Raw genomic sequence first — 27,385 nt, 5'->3', positions numbered from 1 at the left:
AGTGGTGTGTGCTGTGAGTGGAGCAGTGGCTCCCTGGCCACCCAGTGCTACTTGCTTTCTTTCTTTAAAATACAAGATACAAAAATGAAACTCAGTTTGGCTATCAAAATTTTATATCAGAAAGGGGTATTTCAATAATAAAACCGGAATACCAAACATTGACAACAGGCAAATTATGGACATGTTGAGAAACTGAAGATGTATGTGTTTCAACCCAGTAGGCGATCAAAAGCAATCAGTTCCCACAGAAAAAAATCTTTTGACATCCTGAGATTAAAAAATGTTGCACTGTATTTTGAATGCAAAAGCACTCTGAAGGATGTTCAGTTCAAAAGGGGTCCTATCAGTGTCTAGTTATACCTCACAGTGATCTTCTCAACATGTTATTTTCAAAGGTAACTTTCAACACCTGGAAGCTGAAGATCCATTTGTCAAACACCTTCCAGAAAAACTTATTTGAAGCTTTTGCCACTTAGAATCAAGTTGGGAAGAAACAGAACATGTGTGAACAAAAATGTCACAGAAAGCCCAAGGCAGAAAATCATCAGTATAAAACAGCTGCCCCCAGTGAAATACACGCTAGATGGGAAGCAGATGAGGAATCAAAAAACCCTAAGGAGCTCTTGAATGAAGAAAATTCAAGACATGAGCCAAAATACAGGTAGTACAAATATAACACTAAGAACACCAAATGACATCATGTGGCAGGAGTGATTAAAAATCACAGAACTTTGCCCAAGACACTAAATTATAGTACCTCTCTAAAAAAAAAGACACATCAGACAAGTTTCCTCCTCCATAAAAAGTGTAACACCATCAAGTGGTAATAACAATGTAAACAAGGAAACAAATTCCAGATAATGCAAAAACTGAAAATACAGTTCTGAATCTAGAAGAGTTAAGCTGAAGAGATGGAAGATTCACCGTGTTTTAAGTATGGAAAAAAAATGCAAACAGAAAACTCTTCTTTGAGGTTCTCAAGAATTTCTTAACATCCAAAGAACAGGATGTTACATTTAAGACACCTTAAAAAAAATTAAGGGCTCATGAAAACCATGACCAAAATATTACCACTGTAAAGAAACTGTCTAAGACCATAATTTCAACAAACAGCAGAAGCTTTAAGAGACCACAGAATCTGCACTGGATATCCCAGATAAGGATGCATTACTTTGTAAAGCATGTCAGTCTAACCTGGCTTAGACAGAACTGATTAATACATGATTAGGGAACTTTTTCCATGTCCTATGGCTGCAACTTCTTCAAATAGCTGTTTCTCTACTCTGCCATGGAAAAACAACCTGCAGATTTTGACAAAGTAGCACTATAAATACTTAACTAAAGCCTCATCTGTAATATAAATGAACTCAAAGAATGAGAAAGAAGTCTCACAAAAAGAAGTACACTCTGCAGGCTTTCTTTAAAGGACATCACTGTCTTGATGAGTTACATCCAGCTTATGGACACTCCGTGGAAAAGTTCAGCTTTTCTAGCTCTAGGTTTACTCTGGGGTTTGGTCATAAAAACACTGTAAAAGCCTCTACCAGCTTTGTCTGTTGGAACAAAAACACGAGCATGCGTGTGGGAGGAAAAGAAAAGGAGAGGGCTTTCTTCTGCAGTAAAGATTCTGCAGGACACACTAGCACACCTTTAGAGGATTTAATAAAGCATGCTATGTCATCAGTAAACTTATAAAAAACTTCACAGACTTTAATATGTGTGTACATCACGTAAAGCACCAAACCTTTCTGCACTAATGTGCCCTGCTTCATAAAGAAAGATTTAAGACGACTAAAGAAGCAACATACATATCCTACTGTTACCTGGACTTTTAATGATATAATTTCTTAGGCTTTCTTAACAGTGACAGACTTATTTAGCTAACCTGCTTCACCAGAAACTTCCACAACTTCTCTCTGCAATCAATCAACTGCTGAAGATTCAAAACTGGAAAGTATGAGTGTTTTTCCTGCTGAATTTGCTGAAGATTCAGCTAGACAGCTGACAGGCAATGATTATACTGCTTTGTTTTAGTTCTGTTTTTCTTAAAGTACAGCTCTCATCAGTAATTATTTATCCACAAATCTTAAGAACACCCAATTCCAATCCTCATATTTTAACGGCCTAATTAACTCTGTTCATTCAGACTGCTTGCCCTGCTCAACAAATGCTGAATCCATTAAGCTGCATGATTTTTATTTACACCAAAAGACTAACAATTGAAACAACCTCAGGTATGTGTATTTGCATGGACAATGGAGATGGTGCATACTGTCAGGCTTCATTTTGACCTGCCATTAGTAGCTAATATTATAGGTACGTGGTCTGAACAGTTTCAGTGTAAAATATTTTCAAAGTATTGCATCACAGAATAAGGATTAAAATTCCATATTTGTATGAGGTAAACTTTCTCACATACATCCAACAGATAAGGCAACAAAACAGCATCTAACTCAACTCCTTCATAGCAACATTTCAGGGTTCTATGGCAACCCAGGAAGTTCTATGACACATGACCTACGTGCACAATTCCCTTAGGCTTTTGAAGCAAAACAAATATGTTGCCGAATTGCTTCACCTGCTGATCATGTTACTTTAGGTTGTTTAAACCTCTTACCATACTATTGTTTCACAATGCTTTTATTCATGTGCCACATGAATGAAAAGGCAAAATCCACTAAGGAGCTACTACTACAGCATTCTCTTAAGAATCAAAAATCCCAAGGCAAGGCACTGCAAAAACAGGTGGAAAACCCACAAAGCTGCTTTACACACTAAATGCAAGCTATTTAAAAATGAAATTAAGTTATCAATGCAGAAGATTCATCTCTGAGCACAGAAATCTGCAAAATTTAGAGAATGAATTTGCAACATTTCTCCAGAGGAACATAAAGAATCTAAACAGTACTAATTTCTCTAGTGTCTAGAGTTCTCATTTAACGCCATTTTACTCTTACTAAAGCTATCATCTTTGAGTCTTGCAAATCAGTATTTCCAAATATATATTTTAATTTACCAGTGCAAGGTTATGGTCCTAGAATGTTTATAGCTTACATAATGCTAGTTTATAATCCAGTCCAGATCACTAAAGCACTAGACTGAGTCAGTACATTCTTGATTAATTTATTCAAAAGTAATCATACCTTTTACATTTTAAATGAATAAAGATTTACCTGATTGAGTATTACAGGCTGTGCTGTTGCAGGAGTCTCTGGCCTGGATACAGGTTGAGCTACTACAGGAACTGTAATATTTCTCGATACTGGCTGTGTTGTCACTGGAATGGTTACAGGTCTGCTAACAGGCTGTGCTATTCCAGAACTTGACCCAGGCACCTGCTGTGTTGACAAACACCCAGCAACTGGTCTTTGCAGCGTTTGTGAAGTTCCTGAAACATTCACTGCTACAGCCAATGGCTGAACTGCCACTGAGCTGGTCGCAGGTCTGGGCACAGTCTGAAAGACTGACGGGGCAGGCAGGGCTCCGGGGCTGGAGGCAGGTGTCACGTAATGCTGACTCTCAGACTTGAATGTAGTGACTGTACCTGTTGCAAAGGATTCCAAAGTTAGCTTTGTGTAATTTTGCAGTCAAATGTTTCATAAGTGTTGTGGATTTTTTTTTGTAATTACCATATTAGGACAATAAAGTACCTCTACTGGGTGCACCATTCTGTATCCCCCTTCGTGGTGAGCTGAGGTTGACTCTGTTCAATATATCTGTCAAAAGTTACATTTATCTTAATTGCAAATAAATTAATAGCTTCATTGCTTTTGAAATTTAAAAGCTGCATTTATATACACTAATTATGCCAATTAGAATTTGACTTATAAATTAAAATATTATTTCTAAAACAAAAACCTGGCAAAAACAAGTGTCATTTGTACAAATTATGATATATTCTTCCACTCCTCTTTGGTTAAGCTAGTTCACTTAAGAACCTCAATGTTAATTCTCTTGGAGACAGGTTAACACACAGGAAGAATACAAACAACAAAAAAAGGACATGGCAATAACATTTCAATTTGCTGATTATAGTGCATTCATTTACATCTCTTTCTCACATATACCTAATGTTTCCCAAATATTAGAACTGCCCTACATTAAAGGAAACATTTTCTCTAAACCAGTAATGATATCATTGCTTCTGTATTAGCAAAACACAGCACTTACAAAGTGGATTTTAGACTTCACGATATCCGTTTTCCAATGTAAAGGAAAATCAACAGATCAGCAACCAAAGGATCAGAATTGCATTACAAGAGCACTGATTTTCTTACATATCCTACATGGTAGTCTGTGTCCACAGTTCTAGCTCAGCAGGAGCCCATGCATTTTCTTAAATTACATTTACTCCCTAACCAATACCACTCATATTCCCCAACCTTTTATGTCTTAGTCTGGGATTTCTGACAATTTCAGAAAGTTACAAAAATATTCATCAAATCAAAATACTCTTCTACTCCCAGATTCTCAGTTCCATTAGTGTTGCTGACAAGTTGCTTGCTCTGACCTGTGAAAATATGCATACGAAATTAGATTGATTCTCTAATATCTAACCCACAAGGCTTGAAGTAACTTCTCAAACCAGGGTCAAATGACATCAGGTTCACAAACAACAGATCTCAGAGTATCTACACATTGTGTTTAATAACCTTAAGGCTACTTCCACCTCATTAGTATACACTTCACCAGTTGATAAATATATCTAATACCAGTAGAGCTCAGAAGACCACAGCTTTCAACCTGCCACTTGCACTTAGATCACACTAATAAAAAAGCAGCTGCAACCAAGATATTCAAGCAGGTTCGCATTTTTTAAGATATGACAAAACTTGGTGCTGTAATAGTAATACTATTTTTACTTCAACATAACAGTAACTACAAACCAGAATTAAATTATTTTGGTACTTAGCTGAATACATACATTTTGTGAGTGTTAACAAATCTATACCTCATACATGAATTCCAGAGTGAAATTAAACTAACGCATCATCTATCTACAAAAGAAAAACTTTTATAAAAGTTATGTCTTACAAAGCATAGTCAAGACATCTGATGTGCACACATTCTAAATTACAAAGGTAGATTTTATTGTTTTTAAAAAGAACATTTCAGAAAGCCAGTTAATTGAAATTATAAACTTCATTTACATGACTCAAATGATTTATCATAGACTTGATGTGCACATTCCCCTCCTCCATCAAAGCGTTATTTGTTCCCTTTAGGTAAACCAGCATCGAAGCACAAGCATGCTGACATGCAGAGTAACATTTTAAAACAGTAACAAATTACAGGTTTGTATCATTATGAAACAGGAAGCAAGAACAACAAGCGGTAAATGTAGGAAAAATGAGCAGTTGCAGAAAAAGGTAAAGGAAACAAAGTGTAAACTACTTTTCATCCCAGCCAAAACAATCCTCCAATACATCAGAAGGGACACTTGATACTACACAGCTCTCTGACAGCAGGTCAAAGTTGAGGTACTTACTATTTCCTTCAAGATTTCCACACAGTCTGTACAAAAACTAGTAACTGTACTGTCAGGAAAAGGCCTAAGAAAATGCAATGCATTGTAGAAACCACACCTTTCAGAAAAATGAAGACCTATGTGTGAGTTTCTATTTGTCATCAATTTTTCATCTGATCAGGTGCAAATTAAACAGTGATAAGCGAAGCTGAGCTCACAGTATCTTGCCTATCACCAATAACAAACTGAAGCCTGACTAGTGCCAGGTAGTACTACTTACAAGCCAGAGAAGAACTGAGGTCATTCTTCCATAGCTGTTTTTGATAGTGAAGTAGAAGATTAAAAAGAGAAAAGTTGAGGAAAGGGAAGGAAAAAAGATAAAGTAACAAGTTATACCATAAGTGATTCTATTTGTGTCAGGACCGAGTATGGACAGCACTAGAATAAGAAGCAAACATTTTAAGACTCTGTATTTTACCAAAGTTCTTGAAGTTCACAGAATCATATCAAAATTATAGTTTTCACCTGAATTACTTCTATCCTTTCACTACAAAAAAAACTTGGAGGCTACAACAACTGCAATCAAACTTGGCATGTTTGTTGTTCCAACACAAGCTAGTGCCTCAATAGCTGTATGCCATGACTTACTGCCAATGACTAACAGCAATCCAGAGGCCTCTAGACCTTCCAGAAAACAGGGTATTTTTCAGACATTCCATATGTTTGTAACTGCAGAAAACTTAAGAATAATTTAAAAATAGTCTTCAAATTTTTCAGAGTATCCAGAGTATTTTTAAAATATTCACCCTTAAAAAAATATTTTCTGGTGAGAGTACTTATCAGATTCCGTATTCTTCTTATATTTAAAATCATTTTTTCACTTTTTTAACCTTGTGTAAGAAGCCTTAAACTTGCTATCCTAGTGAGCAAAAAAGGAGTAGATGCAAGATGAAAGTATTGTGAACTAAAATGACTGAACAGCTAGTAACAGCTCTGAAATCCAAGCAGCAGAGTGTGACAAACAGCCTCATGTAACATTTTGTCTTGAGATCCTTTACTGCAAATTATACACCTTCAGAAAACTACTATGGAAATGTTAGCTACAAGCATTAGTAGAGATAAGGCAGAAACTGTGAGGAGTAAACCTCACCAGGCAAAGTCCTGGGTATGTGACTACTAGGGAGACCTTAGGTCACAGCTCTTAAAAAGTGACGACAAGATGGATACACAAAAAAAAAGTTTCATTACAGAAGTTAATTAAAATAACAAGAAAAAAATGTTCTTCCTTACTTACCTGCCAAACCCCAAGCACAGGACAAACAGGGAATTCTGAAACATCTCCTGTCATCACAACCACCTAACCTTACTCCCTGCACTACCTGCATTTAGGAGAAAACTAAGGAACTCGATGAAAAAACTCTATTTCACAAAGGATGGGTAAATTTATCAATAAAAATATTGTACTTTATAGACAGGCTTTCAGTATTTTCATATAAGTCACTTTCCAGATTGTGCTTTTATTATAGACACCGAAGACAGTTATCTTGGTTTTGTCAGAATGATGTTCACTAACATATGAAATGAGGGGTGGAGAAAAAAGAAAAAGAAAAAGAGTGTAACAGGAAGACTTAAATTCATGCACATTCTTTTAGGAGGGAGACACTCCCAAATATATAACTAAATTTTAACTATACTGTAAGCAACTGCATGCATGATTTCAGCACTGTATATAGGGGCTTTTAAACTGTCACTAATGCTAAAACCTTCATATGTCCTTATTTTGACCTCAGAGATTTAAGGTTAGAAGTAACCAGAGCTGTGCATAACCTGGACAGGTTAAATTTAAGACAGAATTTATTAAGAACTCTGATTTTCAGTAAGACAGAGACATACAGCTTTAAGGTGTGGAATGTCTTAAGTCATACTACTAAGAATTCTATACTTCCCAACTAAGTTTAACATTTTATACTTTGAAAGTTCTGTTTTAAACTACAGAAAAGTGTTGTCTTACATGTAGTGGCTGGCTTTGAGCTGGAGATTTCCCCAACAAAGATTGGCTCATCATCATCGTCCTCATCATCCTCTTCCACTTCTCTCACTCTCTTTTGCCAGGGTTCTAGCTCCTCTTCTTCACATTCCATAAATAATTCTGCCATCTTGAGACTAGACAGTAAAAAAAACCAAAAAACACACACACACACCAAAACATTCAGTACTTTCATGAAATTCAGAGGAAACCTCTGACACCACAGTGAAAGGTATCTTTTAAAAAATGCTCCTATTCCAGGTAAGTGGTTCACAAGAAATATGAAGGGCCTTCTACAAAGCACATAACTGAGTTAGTGAAATGCTGATTACAACTTTATTCTCTTTGCATCTTAAAAAGCCCAACACACATAAAACAAAACCCCACCCAAACTCACAGCCTCCCGAATTTTCTAGGATTTTGCTAGGGCTTCCCATAAGGTCCCATTTTCTTTAAACCCCAACAAAACCCACACACAATTCCCAAAAACCCACAAAACAACATCAACAAGAACAAGCAAACCACCCACAAAAACATTTAAACAAAAAACTCCAGCAAAATCCCCAAGCCGTACCATTGCATACTGTTTCCATTAGCAATTAAGACACGATAAAAATTTTGCAGCGATCTCATTAGATGAAATCCCTCATGCCTGTAGATGTTTTCTTGCATTAAAAAGTCATGTATAAAACTAATCATTAAAAATATGTACTTTTTGGAATTAACCAAATTTACATCGGCATATCTTATCACAATTGATTTTGGTTTTTTTTAATAAACAGAGATGGCCAATAAAGTTGTCTTCTTTTAACATTCTTTAATATAACCCTGAATGTATTTCTGAACAACAAAATAAGTAAGAAATTTTGCTATTTCTTTACACAGAGAACCAATTATCTAGTAAGACTGCAGAAATAATTAGTTCTGTAACAGCTTATCACAGGAGAGCACAATCATCCTTTACTTGTATGAGAATAGAGCTGCTGGTGTTTCCTCATGTTAAGACCTGAGATGAAATAAAGCAGTGAAATGCCCTAGGGTGCCTTGATGATGCTTGTATCCCCAACGTCTGCTCTGTTTCTGCTGGATTTACACCTTTGGCCAGCGCCAGACCCACTACACAAAGCTGAACTCCTCCTTTGCTTCCTCCACCAGCTTAGAGTGCTGAAGGCAGACATGGTGCTAGGAAAGAGAACAGGACCCTAAACTAAATTATGGTATAGGGGGAAAAAGGTAGGTTCTGAAGTGAATTTCCACTTGACAGAGATGACACGGCCACATGCCAGGTCTTGGAAAGAGAATCTGTAACTTTTTCTTCTTTGTAGGATATTCTTTAGAACAAATTATTTTTTTATATAACACTGAGGCAAAGTTTAATAGGCTTTAAGGCAAAGAGACTTCTTTTATAGAATGTACAACATAAATGGTCAATGTTTCTATTTTAAGAATTTAGTATTACTTGACCTCAGGGAAAAAAAATAACAAATTATAAAATGTGCTCAGAGGATGCAATGCAATTGATACTAAAAACACAAAATAGGCACAAGCAATGATATATATTAGCAGAATCCTAACAAGATACATGTAATAACCTCACCTACACTGTAACACAGCCAATTTTTTCCTTAAATACAGTTAAAAGAAATTTGATAACACAGCCATGGGCCTTTAGAAAGTGATACCAACTGGTGATACCTCTTATGGATATTTCATTTTATCAGGATATACACATTAAGATACTCTTAAAGGTGACTCAAAATGCAGAGCGTCTTTTAAAAGGCAAGTATCACGATTAATTTCACATCTTTTCACCTTTTTTTTTTATTGCAATGCTATAATTTGAAGCCAAGCTTTCACTGACTGCTTTTTTCCTGGGAAGAAAGCTGGCCTAATGAGTTCCTGTCCTGCTCCTGCACTGTCTCCTCAGCTGTGCCAGCCCAACTTTGCACAGAACTATGGTGTGAAGCAGCACAGGTTAAAAATAACCTGGCCTAGTAACAGTTTTATCGGCACAATTGAGAGGTCAAAATCTGTAGCCTGAACAATCAAAACTGCAGTAAGGGGTAATTGATTGGATTAGAGGAGATGTACAGGAACAGCTCCTGCAAGTGGTCTCCATTGCCAAAGGAAACATCTACATCCATGTTTAAAGTACAAATAGCTTCCAAATTTTTAGCTTCTTCAACTACATTAACACACAAAATGTATTCTAGCAATCCTGCTAGCAGAGCTCTCAAAGACAAAACCAACTGTGAACCCCTCCCCCACTTTGCTTAAATATTTCCCAGTGGTGGTGCAGATACCAGTGTAAAAAAAGTTAACCTACTGACAATAGACTTTATCTTCCTCATTTTCTAATGTGCATAAGCATATATTCATTTTATACACCCATTTCCTTAAAGGCAGTCCATGGAACTGAGAGGTCCAAAACACCAACGCAATGCCGTATGCATAGACACAAAGAAAGTGTTGAAAATGGTATTGTAAGGTAAAGCATCAAAACTGTGAACAAGTTCTTTAAAACACTTTAAAAATAACATTATCAACTATATCAAGATATTGCTTCAAAAAGCACCTGCCCATCTAAAACTAAGCACAGTTATGGAAGTTCATTAGGCAGGTACAAATAACCAACAACCTGCAAATACCAAGCCCTGGAACACAATTATAGTTACCAGAAAAGTGATGAACTAAAAACCTGATACAGGTCAGATTACAAAATGAGAGCTCATTGCCCTAAACAGCAATGAGTTTCTGATGAAATAACTGCTTTAAATGCACTATTTTAGCCATCTTTATCATGGCAGTTAGGTTTAAAAACACATAACTTTATTAAAAGCCAGCCGTATTTATAACCTCTTTTTCTTAAAAGTTAGGATTTAAAAGCACTCACATAGAAACAACAAAAAATTATCTAACTTAAGTAAATGTATCAAGAGTGTAACAGCTGTAGTGAAAACAGCACAGTGATCTGTAGAAAAGCACCATAATGATGGACAGAAACTGGCACTATAGAAAATCACAGTAGATACAGCCACAGTAAGACTTAAGAGTTAATGAAAATCCAGTTACCACTTCAAATGGGAATTTGTTCCACTGTTAAGCTCAAGTGAGCCTTCCAATACTCCAAACTTCCTTGGATTGGCATAAAGTCAAATAATTAAAATGAAATTGGTAGTGATCTCAAAGAGTGAGGACATTTACACTAAGCAGAAATTTGTCAGACTAGCCTTGTCACCTTTTCATAATAGAATCCCAGAATATTCTGAGTTGGAAGGGTTCCACAAAGATCACAGTGTCCAACTCTTAGTGCTGCACATGACATCCCTAACAATCCCACCACATGCCTGTGAGCATTGGCAAAACTCTTCTGGAACTTTAAGGTTTGGTGCTATAACCACTTCCCTGAGGAGCCTCCTCCAGTACCCATGTACTCTCTGGCTGAACAATCTTTCTCCAATATCTAACCTAAATCTCCCCTCACACATTTAAACCATTCCCTTGGGTCCTGTCACTGGTCACCACAGAGATCAGTGTCTATCCTCATCTTCCCCTCATGAGGACTGCCATGAGGGCTCCCTTCAGTCTCCTCTTCTCTAGGCTGAACAGATCAAGTGACCTCAGGCACTTCTCATACAGCTAAATTATAATCTTCCCCCCACTTTAATAGCTGCATTTCAAATGCCCAGAGAGGTTACCTTGTTTAAAACACAGATCACACAATGGACTACATGATGTATTTCTCAGATAACGTCCCACAGGCACGTAGCTTTCCACCACATTAGTTGATGAGGGTGTACAACCCACAGCTCCACCAGGACTGGGAATAACTGGATTTTAATTGAGGGCTGCATTTGTTTAGTAGCAAAGAAACAATGATCAAGCTAAAAGTGCACCTGAAAATTGTAAAAAAAAACCAAAGCGTAAACCCACTTCCCTTAGACACAAACCTCAGCAGCCAAAGCTGGCCTCTGTGCCATGAGAAAGCACAAGCTCCGCCTAGGGATGGGCAATATCGGCGGTGCCAGCCCGCCAGCAGCTCACGCCGCCGAGCCGCGGTGGTACCAGGCCGTGGGAGCAGCCGAGTCCCGAGGGCAGCCGAACAGCTGCCGCTGCATCCTGACCGCCCCGCGTCCCGCGCCGGTGACCGCCGGCACTCGGCTCGAGCTGGGGGCTCCGGTTTGGGCGAGGCCCGCACGGCAGAACCGCGGCCGGCGGGGAGGAGGCCGAGCTGAGCCGCGCCGCCAGCGCCGCTCTTGCTGTTAACGCCCGGGGCCCCTGGAGGGCCCCACGCGGCCAACTGCGGGCGGAGCGAGCCCTGCCCGGGCCGCCCTCGAGGGCAGAACCGTCCGATGCCAGCGGGCCCCGCAGGCGGCTCGTGGGGGCCCTCACAGCGCGGGGGCCCCGCTCGGGGACGCCAGGCCACGCTCCGACCTAAGATGGCGCCGGTCTCGCCGGCGACAATCCCCCCGCGTCCGTCCCCTCCGAGCGCCGCTCCAGCCGCCCGGGGAGCGCGGCAGGGCGGGCCGGGGGCATGGAGCGGGCTGACCTTACCGTGCTTCGCGTCCGTAGGGGCCGCGGCGGGACAGCCACTCCCTGCCGCCCAGGCCGGCGGGGGATGGGGCAGCGCCGGCTGAAGCGCCTCGCTCACCTCACCGGGGCGCGGCGCCACCTCAGCCGCCGCCGCCGAGGGAACGCGGGCAGGAGGCGGGGGCGGCCGCGGCCCCGCGCGCTGCCTGACGGGAACCGCGGGTCGGACACATCGCGGTGCCCGCGATCGGGGCGGGGCCGGGCCGGGCCGGGCCGGGGCGGGGCCTGCACCATGTGCTGGGCCTCACACCCCGGACGGTACCGCCGCCATGTGCCGGGCATCACGGTACCGCTACCAGGAGCTGCTGCTGGTTTTGGGCCTCATGATCCGGTACTGCACTGCTGCGGTAGGCCAGGCCTCGTGCCCAGCAGCCCCAGCCCAGCCTCGCACTGCCTGCCCTCTGCTTTGGTGAGGGCACACAGGGCCACTGCCATGCTGTTAGGGAAACCAGACAATATTAACAGAGGCTGGGGAGTGAACAGATCGAGAGCAGCCCTGCCAAGAAGGACTTGGAAATGCTGGTGGACTCAAGGCTTAACATGAGCCATCAATGCTCAGTTAAAGCCCAGAAAGCCAAACGTGGCCTGGGCCACATCCAAAGCTGTGTGGGCAGCGTGGGAGGCATAGGATTCTGCTGCACTGTGGTGAGGCTCCACCTCCAGTACTGCATCTCTTTCTGGGGTGCCAGCACAGGAAGGACATTGACCTGTTGGAGCAAGTCCAGAGAAGGCCACCAAATTGATGAGAGGTACGGAGACCTCTCCTGTGAGGAAAGGCTTTACAGATTTGGGGTTGTTCAGCTTGGAAAAGACTAAGATTTTCATAGTAACCTAATTCTAGCCTTTCAGTAGGGGAAGGGAACTTCCAGGAAAGATGAGGCAAACTATTTACCACGAGCATGCAGTGACAGGGTGAGGGGGAATGGGTTCAAATTGAAAGAGAGTAGGTTTGATTGGATATTAAAGGAAAAAAATCTTTACTGTGAGGGTGATGAAGCTCTTTAATGGGTTGCCTGGGGAAATTGTGGCTGTCCCATCTCTGGACATGTTCAAGGCTGGGTTGGATGGGGCTCTGAGCAACTTGGTCTCATTTTACATGTCCCTGCTCACAGCAGGAGGTTTGGAACTAGATGATCTTTAAGATCTGTTCCAACTCAAACCATTCTAAGATTGTGCGCTCCCCTAGGAACCACTGGCTGTCACCTTCGCACCCCTTGAGCTGGGACCAAAGCCCTTTTGCAGCTGCACCTCCCACACGGACCAGATTTCCTTACCGGCTTGGCCACAGGTTTTACATAGCAATGCCTTAAAATAATTTAATCATGGCATGGTAACTAAAAAAGAGCAGTTACGTCTCAAGAGGGACCCTTGGGCTTTTATACCCTCACAGTCTAAGGGTATGAAACTCTGGGGTCGTTGGCTCCTGACACGTCTGTGTGTGTCCCTCACCTGGCCGGGCCCCTGGTCCCCGAGCCCTTTGTTGTGCAAAAGGTCGGCAGTTCACGGCTTCTTGCCGGAGCTCTCCTGCGAGCAGAGCCTGCAGCTCGAGCTGCAGCTGTCCCCAGGGCCGCCAGCACTGAACAGGCTCTTAACGTGTCCCGGTCCCCTGGGCCCAGCACGGTTCCCCTCAGCGGGACCGCGGGCGCAGGCCCCGCTCGCTGAGCCGCGGGGCAGCCCGGGGCGGCGGGCAGGCCTTTCCCTGCGGGGCAGCCGAGCGCCAGCAGCGGGAACTCCCCGCAGCCCTGGGGCCGAACAAAGCCAGGGACAGCTGTGCCCGAAGTTGACATCGAATAGAGGCAGCGGAGAATAAAACACACAGCGTGCTGCTGCAGTCAGATACTAAATGCTGCTCAGACTGAAGGTTCGTTGTGCACCTGTGTTCTCATTTACCCGCTGGGTTAAATATCACTCAAATACATGAACAATTCTTCTAAAGCTTTATCGAGTAAAAACATTGCCATTACTTTCAGTGGGATGTCGCAGAACTGCTGGACACAGCCTTACCAGGGCAATGAAGTGACGGTGGCTGGAGAAAACAGCCCTGAAGCACGGCACCTCCAAGAGCTGCGGTTTCACTCCCCTCAGAATTTGCATATGAAAATCTCTGAATCGAAAGGTGACATAGTGTAATGAAAAGTAATGCAGTTTTCTCATGCCTTTTTGTCTATAGTGCGGTCTTGCCCTGGCCAATAACTAAGAATGATCCCGACTTTGAATTTGGAGTTTTTTTCAGGTTTTCTGTCCATTGTTCCCTTAATTTAAAAACTCCAAAAAGAACGAAAAAAAACCCAACCAACCAACCCACCAAAAGTTAAAAAAATAAAACCAAACACAAAACAAACAAAAGCCAATCAAAGACCTAACAAAAAAAAAAAAAAAAAAAAAAAAAAACCTCCACCAAAGTATGATCATTTAGTAAAATATGAAAATATTTCTGGTGATTTTTGAAGATAAATAATAGGATAGTACCTTAAACATGTAATCTATATCTCAACTTTTTCAGCCCATACTTCTCACAACTTATTGTTGTACTATCTGCCATAACTACCTTCAGAAATACACAGTTTATTTTGTGTAAATTCCCTCTCAAATATAGGTATTTTTCCACATGAATGAGTGAAGTGTCCCTCTCCTTGTGAGCTTAAGTGATAAAGATTTGAGTACTGTGTTTATCCTGGAAAATATTCTATTCATTTTAACTAGTATCTTTAGCCTTGAGATGCTTACAGAGTAGTTTGAAATCTTAGAGAAGTAAAGAAAAAACTCATTAGTAATTAAATAATTGCTGTTTAGTGATTATGTCATTAAATCATTTTGTTATTATAGTTTAGTAGTTAAACAATTACTAAACTGTGCCCTTCTGCCAAAGAAGGATGAAAGAAGAGAGAAAGAAATATTCTTAATATTTGGCAGAAAACAGAGCTAAAGGATAAGAACCAGAGTTGAACTTATTTGAAGCAAAGTGACTGGGAAACAGTCCATTGACTTGGAACACATTTTCAACTACTAATTTACCTACTGAGAAATCATTGCAGGTGTTTATGTTCCTTCTAAAGCAAGATAAACATAAAGAGAATATGAAGATTGCAAGGTAAAATAATGAAAAATTGCAAAGTAACAAAACCACGATGCACTCTCTACATTTTTGTAGTAAAATTTGTGCATTCCAATGGTGCACAATTGCATACTGTCTGTTCTGCAAAGCCCTAAGTCCTTGGACAGATTGGTGTGAATGTCTCACACCATCCCACAAAGGTATAGGAACAAACCAGAGTTTATCAAGTGAAAATTAATAATCATTCATAGCTCTAAAACACAAATTAATAAAGGATAGGATATAATCCCCATAATCATGAAAGAATTACTGGGAAAACTGCAAACGTGTGATGCACTCTAAAGAAAAACTTAGCAGGAGCTGATAGGAGAGAACAATTGAATTTCATGCAGCTGGGCAGCATTCGTGCACTGTTGACTGTAGCAGTGCAGCTAAGCTTGCAAGTTGACTACTCTGAATTACTTCATCTGTTATTACAGTCTACTGGCCTGGGACTCAGTTGCTAAAGAGCCATTCCTTCACCTGTAGAAAGGTATTGAAGGAATCTCTCATCAGTTTCTGGGTTTTGCCTTAAAAAGCACAATCTGTGCCAGAGAAATTGATTGATTGCCGTATCCTACAGTGATACAAACTGCTTCTGTTGCTTGTTGCAGGTTAAAAAAATTGGAGGAAGCACTACTAAATTACTGTGACAAATACACCTAATGAGGATTTTTTATTATTATTATTTTTAATTTTAAACTCTCCTAAACTCCATGTTGTGTCACTATTTAAACGATCTGGGAGTCAGAGGGCAATTGTCTAGTCCTGATTTTGTATGTCAGTAAAACACCTGGAGCAGAGTGGAGATGTCTTGCTCATTAGCACTGAAGTTTGGGTTTGTTTAATATTGTTTGTTATTCTTTGAGGCACTAGACACAGACAGCAAGTACCAACCCGTATGACATTGCAACTGGAGCTGCTGCCAAAGCTTCATTAGAATAGATATGTTCAGATGGGAAGCCTGTAACTATGAATGCACAAACAGATACTAAATGAACATCTGCAACACAAACATTATTCAACACATGTATGGTTTACTCATTTATTCCATAAGGTACACTTGTAAAATTGATTGCATTTACTCTGCTGTGGTTTGTTCTTACAGTATCATACCTTCAGGAATTTGGCACAAGTATAAACACTGAGGGCTGATCTAATGTGTTTATAACATTATTTTGTACTCCTTGTTAGGCACATGTAACATGTTTATAGTGTCCTTTTCAAGACAGTATGAAAAGTCTTAAGTATGCAACCCTGAAGAAAGCATAAGCTTCCAGTCTTTGGAAGTATGCTTCTGTAAATGAAGAAGAAAACCCCAACCCAAACTATAATTTACCTTTTTAAACACTTCCAACATATCATTATGCAGAATAATAATAAAAAATTAGCATCTAGGAGAGCCAGTGTCTCATCAGCATGTATGTATTTTTCCTGTCAACATTACCCCAACTCACCAGATGAAAACACAGTCTAAACTGATTAAAGTGACAAGAAATGTGTGAGTTGGATGAGCTTTATCAGAGTGAAAATGGCTACAGAGCCATGACTATTAAAAATCCAGTTTGTTCATTTGGAAGCAAAAGAAAAATGTTTCTTTTTTTTTTCCCAAGCAGTTTTTCATGACACCTTTAGGTTAAAAGAAATCCAGTAGGTTAACATAAAGAAATAAGCCCTGAGATGATTTAGTTTTTATTTAAGAAATTGATCTTGGAAAAATGATGCTATGTAAATCTACTTACTGCAGCTGCTCACCCAGTTGTCAGAGCAGAGACACAGGGCATACACCTTGTTTATTGGATTTTTATCCTTCCTATTCAAAGAAATTAAATCCAAAATTTCTACTGCTGTATGTAATCCACATGGTAAAGAAAATCCAAGGAAATGGCTCTTTGGTTTAGCCTCTGCATCCACTTCTACTCAATTAAGTAATTCAGCAGTAAAGAACATTGTTCCACTGAGGTGATTCCAGACTGTCTTATATTGACAGAAATCTTACAGAGCATGAAAGGTGACCTAACACCAACTCAACAAACGACCTGGACATCCTGTTGAAAAATTACACTACTGGGTAAAGTTTACAGTCATATTTACTGCTTAAAAAAAAAAAAAAAGTGAGTAATATATATTTACTGGAGCAGTTGTCTTATTGACAGCAATTGTGCAATCTTACAGCTAGATTGTTTTTCTCTCTCACAAGCCTTGTCAGAGAAAGAAAGGGTGTTGTGTGTTATTTTGCCAAGATACTGTAGTTCATTAAAATATAGTGAACAGATATGCAACAGCATGTGCCCTTGTTAACAGGAAGTGAAAATTCTTCTATGATGCTTCCTTTTGTTGTGATTTGTAAAAATTAATTAACTCACGCAAAATATTAACCATTGCTCATATAGGATTACAGAAGCAAACCACATTCTTTTGAGCAGAAAAAGTAGGATAATTCCTTAAAAAAAAGGGGAGGGGAGGGGAGGGGAGGGGAGGGGAGGGGAGGGGAGGGGAGGGGAGGGGAGGGGAGGGGAGGGGAAGGGAAGGGAAGGGAAGGGAAGGGAAGGGAAGGGAAGGGAAGGGAAGGGAAGGGAAGGGAAGGGAAGGGAAGGGAAGGGAAGGGAAGGGAAGGGAAGGGAAGGGAAGGGAAGGGAAGGGAAGGGAAGGGAAGGGAAGGGAAGGGAAGGGAAGGGAAGGGAAGGGAAGGGAAGGGAAGGGAAGGGAAGGGAAGGGAAGGGAAGGGAAGGGAAGGGAAGGGAAGGGAAGGGAAGGGAAGGGAAGGGAAGGGAAGGGAAGGGAAGGGAAGGGAAGGGAAGGGAAGGGAAGGGAAGGGGAAAGGAAGAGGGGCAAAAACAAAAAAGAAAAGACAACTCCAAAAAAGTGAGTTAAAACTTGTAGAAGTACAATGTTCCAATGCAGCTTTTAAACTATTGCAGATAGTACCAGAAGTGATAAATGCTGCTGCTACTTTGAAATCATAAAAATAACTCACATTGTCTCACAATGAGTTGCCATTGGGACGAATTTGAAAATACCTGATGAATAAACATAGAAACATATTACTAAGCTTCTAAGCAAAATTTTCTCTTCATCCAAAACCCCCAAACTTGTAAGAAATAAAGACAGAAAATCTGTTACATATATTCCTTTAGCACAATATTGTTCGAAATTTCTGCTGAGGTATCAGCAACTCTGGATCAATCACTGTAAGAAGAAAGTGACTCACCTTTAGATTGTTAAATTTCTTTATGTTTTTTAAAGTAATAATGTGTTTGCTTAGAAGTTTCTGTTAAGAAAACTAGAACTGAAGCTAATTTCTTGGCATCATCACATCTGTAAAACTTGTCCATTAATTCTGAGAAAGTCTGCACCAATAACTGATTTTTATTTATCGGACTGGCTGCCAAACTGAAAGAAAATATTAGGATAACAAAACAGAAAACAGTTGGAATTACTGTCTTATCCAGTAGCCAATCAGTTACAGTCTGTAAGGGGACACGTTGTAGGCTCAACACTTCCCACAGATCTGATCTAACCAGAGTTTCACAGGGTATTTGAGGTACTCTTCTCTCATTTAGTTATTTCACTTCAAGAATGTTAAATGTCTATCTGAACAGAGATTAAAAGTCTAGGATGTCCCATCTCCCCAGTGTGTGGTTTACATATCAGACTTGAGTCATTCTGACTCAGTGTACACCTAGATGAAACAAAACAAGGAGGTTTATTTCAAAATCCCTTCTGAAAATCTCCTCAAACAGGCATGGGTCTTCTCTGTCTAGTGCCTTCTCCCAGATGAATGCATTAGTAACTGGACTTTTGGATGAAAGATTGCATCACTTGCACATTTTCTTGCTTATGAATCTAGCCAGTTGTGTCCTGGGGTTTTGCATTAATGCTGCTTTATGGAGTTTAGGAACCAGCAGAAGTACTGCCCTCTTAAATAGTTTATTTCATTTGACTACTGTATCGTTGCCTTTCTTTGAACAGCTTTCTTTTTGCCAGGCTCTACTAAAAACAGTCTCTAGAATATAAACATATTTCGGTTTTAGAAACTTCCTCTGTAGCACGTGAATGATAACTTTAAAACAGTAGAATTATCTATTTTTAAAAACCTTAGTAAAATAAAGATTGTGCTGTTTTGTTTGGGGTTTTTTTTGTGATCCACTGACTTCTATTTATAAAGCTGTCCAACAGGCCTCATATCTACACAGTTATTTCCTTTTTGCCTCAGTATTCAGCAGTCAACTTGTTTATCTTTATTTCAGGCTCCCTTCTTTGGGCATGCAGTGTTTTTAGGAGAAGTTTTTGTATTCTTCAAGAAAGCCTACAAAACAAAATTGTAAACAGCAACTCTAAAACAGAGTTGATATTATCAAGGCCCTCCATCATCTCCAGATTCTTGAATATTTGGTCTTTGACTAAAATTTAGCCAGTTTAGAGTTCCCTTGCCAAAGTACAAAGCAGAATGCATGCATCCTTCCTGGGCTACGTGTGTCTGACGGCCTGGAGTGGTTTGTTCTTCAATCAAAATGCAAAATGCATCGGAATGCATGGTGATGCATGCCTTATTGGAGTCAATATTGACTGGGCTCAGACAAGGCAGTCATTTGCTGAGGAATATCTCAGGTGTTCTAAACAGCTTGATTGAAAATTACTTGTCATGTAGAAGCATAGAGGAAGAGTCAAAAATTCGCGTAAAGAATATAATTTCTTGTTTATTCCTGCACATTTGAATAGTAGGGTTAACATTATACTAAATTTGGTAGGATTGTCTAAAAGAAATTATTTTTTTAATGTCATTTCTAAAAGATTAAACTTTCATTTGGCTTCTTAGAGGTATTTGGCCTAGTTTTCTAAGGAAAGGAGATTTGTGCAACCATAGCACCCATGCCCTGTTAATAGGTTTTGAGCAGATAGGCTGATTTGAGACAATTTTGATAAAATAGTAGATACTCCTTTAAAGTAATTAAGAACTTCAAATTTTTGTTAAAGAAAATATCCAGGATGAGACTCAGAATGAAGAGATGCTCATTCTCTCCAGGAGAGGTCTGAGAAATGCTACAAATCTGGCTTCCATCAGTTTGTATGCAAGAGTCAAGTTTCATTTGTTGTGATTCTTACAGACCTGAGGTAAGAAAAGGAAAGCACTGTTATATCCCAGTTACTCCTGAACTCCGAGGGCATGGATGGCACATGAGTAATCAGAGTCTGAGCTGGCTCCCAAATGACAGCTGAAGTCCAAATGACACTCTGTGTGTCATTCTGTCACCTCTAACATTTCTTAGCTGTTTTTCACAAACAGAACTATTTTGCTGAATATCTGTATATTACTTTTCCGAGTCCTACAAGTATTCTTAAAATATGAATAGCCTGAGGTTTCAAACTAGAAATTACAGCTCTTTCTTTTTTCTGAGAAATTCATTACCTCAGTTCAAGTTCAGTATCTTTGCTCTGTTTTCTTTATCTCAACACTCCATAGTTCTCCATTTCCTCTCAATATGCCCTATTATTATCCCTATTTCCAAGGTTGCATAAATGCATAAAATTAGTAAAAACATCCTTTAATTTCTGTCTTCAAATTCTGTGTCTGGCTGGCCGATGTAACTTTTCAGCCCAGCTACAGTAAAGTTGTGTGTTGTGGACTCACATAATGGGTTAGTAGCAGTAGAGGCCAGCATGGCATCAGACCTGTAGCAATAACAGATTGTAGAGCTACATCTTAAACAGTAGAGTTATAGGAGAACAAAGTTTGACATCAAACAGTGCTTGCTGGATCTCTGAGTAAGGATTCACAGAGAGAAACTGGAATTTCATATGACATTACAATTGATAGAATTGCATAGGCACTGGCTGAAAATTCTTGTGGCTGAGGACAGCAGAAATACTATTCTGGTGTTAAAGCAGCCATAGATTAACTTTACATTTTGTGAAAAAGCAGCATAAATCACAACAATATTTTATTGCAATGGCAATAAAATCCATCCTGACAAAAAAAAAAAACAGGTGAACAGAATCTGCAAAGAATTCTTTAAGGGATCTTGATCATAATATTCTGCACGCCACAAATTTTTAACAAACGGTTTTTATGTGCCTGCAGCAGACATTTGCAGGGTGATTTCCTTCATTATGCTACTCTATTAGTACAAATCTGCGTGCAGTAAAAAATATTTTTTTTCTAGACCTTGAATATCTATCAACACACTGAAGCCCTAAACAATTTGTGGTATGTGGTTAATTTCATTGTCACAAACAAAAGATGTCAGACTAGTTGTTTTCTCCAGTGTCCCACTTCTAGTATACAGGTTCCTTGGGAAACATTAACCATGAATCACTCAACTGCTCTGCTTGTTTAGACAGGTGGAGTACAGATATTAAACTTCTACAATAAACAAGATACCTATGTGAATATGACAGAATTTTAAAAAGCACTATTTTGGCATGTTTTCTAAACCACTGTAAACACTGTGCATATGCTGTTCTGTAAGCCAGAATTACTCACCAGCTCTGCCAGTCCCCAGAATCAGTGTTTTAAAAGGCCATGCACAAGTCAGTGAAAAACAGCTCATCACTTTGGTGGTTCAAGATAGGGAAATATTTTACTTTTCAGGAAAGAGAAGTATGAGTTACCAAGAAGAGAAGTGGTATATATGAGGCAATGATACTTAGCCTTCTGTTCAGAGCTGTTATAATAGAGAAGAGTTATTGGCATTGACAAAAGGTTAATTTTTAAATAAAATAATCTTTCTGGAAGTTAACCAAGTGGAATTCACTTACAGATTTAACATCACACCTTGCTTCTATCAATATGTACTGTGTGGACCAAAGCTGCAAATTTCAAACAAAATGACAGTACCCCAACAAAATATATAAAAAATGCACCTGTGAAAAATTGGACATTAATTATAAACTGTGTCTAGTGGCTGACACAACAGGATTGCTCTTGTTCAGTGGCAAAGTGCTCACATGGGAAACTTGTGTTATTATTTTAGGGCAGTTTCTCAGATGAGTTTTCTATTTCAACAGCTAATTGAAAATGATTTGCAGGAGCAGCCACATTCATTCATTTGCATTGTTAACCTCCTGATGATCTGTAATAGGGGAAGAGATACTGTTCTCTTGGAATCATCTAATTCTTCTAAGGTACTTTCAATTTGGTACTATTTTGGAGAGGAATAACATGTACCCACATGATAAACTGATCATTTTAAACATCAACCTCCAGATATTTTTTTAATCCATTAACACAACATAGCTTCCTCACCATCTAGAAATACAATATTGTGTTGATTTGCATAACAATTATTTAACTTTACTGATTTCTACTGTAGCTTGTTAAAACAAAATGTTTTTTAGTTAGAAAGGCTTCTGCAGTGTCTTTGGTCAGATATTTATTGGTTTGGTTCCATTTCTTATGAATTTTAGAGAATATTGAGAAAATGATAACAGATAACAAATTAAAATCCTGTTTGAAGAGGAGTTAACTAAATTAAGCAACTAGAAATTAGGCAGGTGCAGAATAGCAATAATTGTGATGACATCAGTTCTAAGTTATGCTTTTCTTCTGTGATCTATCCCATACAGATAGGACACAGCATCTTCAGAGTTTTTTCATAGCAAAAAACCAACCCCAATTTATTTGACACTCTTTGTGCCTAAATACTTTATTTTTTCTTTTCATGAGTCATTAAGAAGTCTAACATCCATATGTAACCTAATTCCATTTCCTAATTCCCAGTAGTTGAAGTCAGTGCTAAAACCACCCTGCACCTGATTTCCATGTTTTTATGAAAAGCCAGATCTTAGACTTCATGCTCACCATTGGAAAAATACATTAATTCATTCACCATTTTCAGGGAAACCACCTCTCCAATGCAAATATTATGCTTGATTTCTGACATGAGGCTGAAGTGAGGAGGAAGGCCTTCAGTTAATGAGGAAAAAAGCTTTAAAAAAAGCATTTGATTTGCTTTATATTTGCAGTAGTCAAGATCCAGAAGAATGAGAGCTGGTGAGATGGCTGAATAAGTGGATGCTTGGGCACAGGAGATGGCCTGGTCTGTGACAGTGCCTCACAAAAATGAGAAGAGACCCATGAGAAATGAAAATTGGCTTTTGCATCATCAGCCCAGGTGGGACTGCTGTGACTTACAGTGCAATGAAAGCAGCAGGAGCCAGTGACTGACACGGGCCTGATCGTTGTCTCTGGTGGCCCTGAGAACATTTGGCAGCAGAAAAGAAGGGTGGGTATTTTATTGCTGTTTTGGCAGGACTCTTGCTTTTACTACATGAGATGAACCATGTATCTCACTTCACTACAGCAACTCAGAAATAATGTCATTTCATGTTGTTCTTGGCCACTGTATAACAAATTTTAGTTATTCTTAATGCAGCCTATGTCTGTGGTTGCTGCAGTTTCTCTGTTGTAAGAGTAACTCTGTTGATCTCACCAGGTGTTCTATAAAGGAAATCTGACTTTGTCATGACTTTCCTCTTCCCACAACTGATTTAACATTGGTAGAGCTTGACCTGTAACACAACCCAAAGTACTTTGCAAGCTTATCTCTGTATATCTTCCTACGAGCAGTGGATGTTTTGGGCTGCTGTTCTATTTTTATGTCTTGCTTATATCAAAATCTGACACCAGTTTGCTACATTTTTGAAGGGGCCAGTAAGATTTTAATTTCAACCATTGCAGATACACTTCCAACCTAGAATTAGTTGCTTTGGTGGGAAAAGCTTACTGTAGGAGCCATAAAGCACTTGTCTTTCTTTTTGCTATATCCCCTTGAAACAAAAATTTGTGTTTTTCTCTCAAAAAGCACCAATAGCAAGTGAATAATCGAGGCCTATAATGTTTTGTACTATTTCATTTTAAATGACAGTATTTCTCTATAGGCCTTTGTGTGAATCTGACCTTTCTCGAAGGATATTAGAAGAATTCATTTAAAATGTGAACAAGAACCAAATTAACTTAAGGGTCATTGTAATCTACAAGAAATACATCCTGTACAGTAAAACATTAAATTATAAACTTACCATCAGTTGCACACCAATCAAGACATCCATTTTAGGGTGTGATCAAACTGATCTATTTGTACCAGTGTATCTTTGAATAATATGTGGACTTGCTCTATTAAAAGAAGCTGGGCAAAGCCTTTTTTCACCACTGCTCATGTATAATAATCTGAAGAACCTGTATGGAGACCTTGAGAATAACACTTGCAAACCTATGACTGCTTAAGGAATTCAATTCCATCTGTATGCACTACTAAGGTCTCTTTTCTACAGGTACATCATATATTTTACAATACTAAAGAGGATAACAGTGCAGCATGCAACAAGGGCACATTGGTAATAATCCCATTCCCATTAAATATTTAGAATTCTGTCATATTTCATAATTGGAACATAGAAGTAACAAATTACAACAACTCCATGCTGATGAAAATGACTAGTTAAGTATTAAAAGCTGTTAGAGGAAGCCATTGCTTGAAAACAAAATCCTCAAAGGGCAAAAAAAGATGGAGTTACAATAATTTCTAAATGCTTTCTCCTCTTGATGTTTTGTTTTCCTGTTGCAGTATTAGGGCAAGAACATAAATTTCTGGATATCCTGGACATATCTGTAATATCAAAAGGAATAATTTCATCTTTCTCATCTATAAAATTGAAATATTACAGCTTATACAGACTTGGGGCTGTTCTCATGAGAAATGGGAAACCTCAGTTTGCAGTGATGCCCCTTAAGTTTTGCACTGAGTCAGACCCTGACACAAATCATAGGAGCTCTAATGCTGTTCCAGCTGAAGCAATGGGTACAAGTCTTTGGCTCTGTAGCTGTTACCACATAATGAGATTGGAACTACTAATGAAAAATTGGAAAGTACAAACAGGGAGAGCTGCAGCCTCAGCAAGTTCCAACAAAGTATTTGAGCTTCCGTCGGCTTTCAGGCAGTTTTTAAAGGTTTAGGCAGAGACCCTGAGAAGCAGTACAGAGCTACAAAGCTACATCCAGTGGCAGCACCTGGGTGGGAGAAGGGCAGCAGGGTCTCAAACTCACACAGCAATGCCAGGGATTTCTGCTTCCTGTAACCCACCCAGATTTGTGTTTGCTCTGTGCAGTCAGATCAGAGCAAAGCAGATGGGCTGAGGCTGCTTCCCACCAGTACTGAGTAATAGTGGTTATAGCTTTGAATGACAAAACACTGTCCATTTTTCTTTTAGGGAAAACATAGATAGGGAAACACCCACAATTTCACATTAATGATGCTTTCTAGTCATCTTTCCATTAGAAGATCAGTCTTCAGTAATCATGTTTGAGCTATTTCCTTACAAAGTAGTTACACCAAAATCTGTCATAGTTCATTTCTGCCTTTGTAGGGGTCTACAAATTAAAGTAAAACGTCTGCAAGTATAGTAGTTGGATATTCTAAAAGTTTAGGAATATTCTAGCACTTACATTTTAAATCTTATTACAGAAAATGCATATTTCCAAAGGACAACACAATTTTTATTACCAGATATCCAATGGATTTCACACTGTATTAGCAAGTTGGGGACAATTAATGAGATTATTTTATTCTTTGACTTCAGATTTTAGCCTTCTTCAGTCTCTAATACCAGTGTTTTAAGATTAGTATTTTGTATCTGCACATTAGCAGTAGAACTAAAAACTTAACTTAAAATTTAACTTAAAACCAGTTAAGATCCTTTAAATTAGATCACAAATCATACCCAGCATTAAGTTGATATGGTGCAACACAGAGAGGTCTGCAGGGAGTGACTCAGTAATATTCATAACACATGGTTTTATCATAAGCTTCCTTAGTCTGCATATGTAGATGGTGTGGATTTCCTGAAATTTTGATGTACACAATAAGAGTTTGATTTAGAGTAACTTTCAAAATGTTTACTTGCTTTTCTTAATATGATGAGAAACATTTTGAATTTAAGATTTTCTGAATAAGGCTCTAAATCTCTTATACTCTTAACTAAAAATGCCAGCAGTCTTGGTCACTCATGTAATGTAAAATACCTATTAGATGAAGATCCTCAGGAACAACCCAAGACATCCCCTCCTCAGCAATATGTTTGAGTTCCACCAGCTCCTGAGTAGTGTAGGAATTTCAAAAATGGACTCTGAGCATTTGTTCTATTGGTTGATCTGGTTATGCCTGTGAATGGCATATATAGTGATGGAAGATTTAGAAATGCTTGTGTAACATAGGAAAGAGGCTTCTGAGAAGCCTGGAATCTCTGGGCCAGCATAGGCAAAGCTCCAATAACATGGCCAAGAAACTGCCAATTAGTTGTGGTTGCTAATCAACTGTATGATATTAGCTGTAGGTGCTAAAACTAGAACCTTTGCTAGAAAAATGTAGATAAGAAACAAGAATGCATCACAGAGCCTTTTTTTAAGGTAGGTATTTCAAAATGTCTGCAAGATGTTATATCTTTCTTTATCACCTGCTCAATTCCAGAAAGAAATGGAGTGTTTCATGCTGGGATTTATAATCTCTGTGGAGTGTACCATGGTATCAAAGATTAAGTCAGCTACCATCTGCTTCATTTTATGCAAAATGGATGTGGCCCCTGAACTTCTGGCAGTTTTCTAATTCAATCCTCCATGCAGATTTCTAACACTCCTGCTTTACAGGATATCCTATTATTCATCTCAGACAGTAATTTTTACTAGTCAAGGTCAACTATTTGTTGACCACATAAACAGTGAGAGAGTGTTGGGGCAGAAAGGCTTCTACTCTTGTTGTTCATAAAAGCCCTAAAAGGATGCTCTGAGACAGTATGTATATGTTCACATTTCACTGTAATGACCCAGATTCATTCTTTACCACAAGATTTCTGCGAGTGGCACAGAAGTACTTGATTACTAGGTTTTACTCTTTTAAACTTTTTTCTTGAATACACAGATCCTGAAAATTCAAGACTAATGGCTGAGAAAGGTGATAATTCAAGAAGTCTGATGCAAACGAATATTTTAGAAAACTCAGCCATGTCATTGCTGTCAGCATTTTTATTTTAGGAAAACTTGCAGAATTTGAGATCTTTCTCTTCTCATATCAACTTCAATAACATGAAAGTGTAATTTTTCTGCATAGTCAATACCTTTTAAAAATCTTTGTTCAGCCAGGTTAGATTTTTTACATTTATCTTCAAGACAGCATTTTATTATATGAGGCTGAAGTAATACTTTGTAGTTACTATT

General features: G+C 39.1%; 1 protein-coding gene across 6 annotated transcripts in view; it reads right to left on the bottom strand.

Annotated features, from left to right (window-relative positions):
• Window positions 1–12,211, bottom strand: part of ZNF280D (zinc finger protein 280D) — a 44,366-nt gene extending 32,155 nt beyond the window's left edge. For 2 of the 6 annotated variants that reach the window (XR_009488128.1, XR_009488127.1), the window contains exons 1-4: window positions 12,048–12,211; window positions 7,479–7,630; window positions 3,651–3,716; window positions 3,174–3,544 (exon numbers count right to left, since the gene is read on the bottom strand). Coding sequence is in view for 4 of the 6 variants with exons in the window: in XM_059858290.1 (XP_059714273.1) it covers window positions 3,174–3,544; window positions 3,651–3,716; window positions 7,479–7,623 (582 nt within the window). In the remaining 2 variants the exon portion in view is untranslated. Of the gene's footprint in view, window positions 1–3,173; window positions 3,545–3,650; window positions 3,717–7,478; window positions 7,631–11,191; window positions 11,390–11,443; window positions 11,582–12,047 lie in introns of those variants that run through there. The other 4 variants (XM_059858290.1, XM_059858289.1, XM_059858291.1 and 1 more) reach the window with 4 other exon arrangements.
• Window positions 12,212–27,385: the final 15,174 nt, after the last annotated feature.

Source organism: Haemorhous mexicanus, chromosome 13 (assembly GCF_027477595.1).
Source record: "Haemorhous mexicanus isolate bHaeMex1 chromosome 13, bHaeMex1.pri, whole genome shotgun sequence".
NCBI lineage: Eukaryota > Metazoa > Chordata > Aves > Passeriformes > Fringillidae > Haemorhous > Haemorhous mexicanus.
Note: the sequence above shows the minus strand (reverse complement) of the source record. Positions and strands in the feature narration are given on the sequence as shown.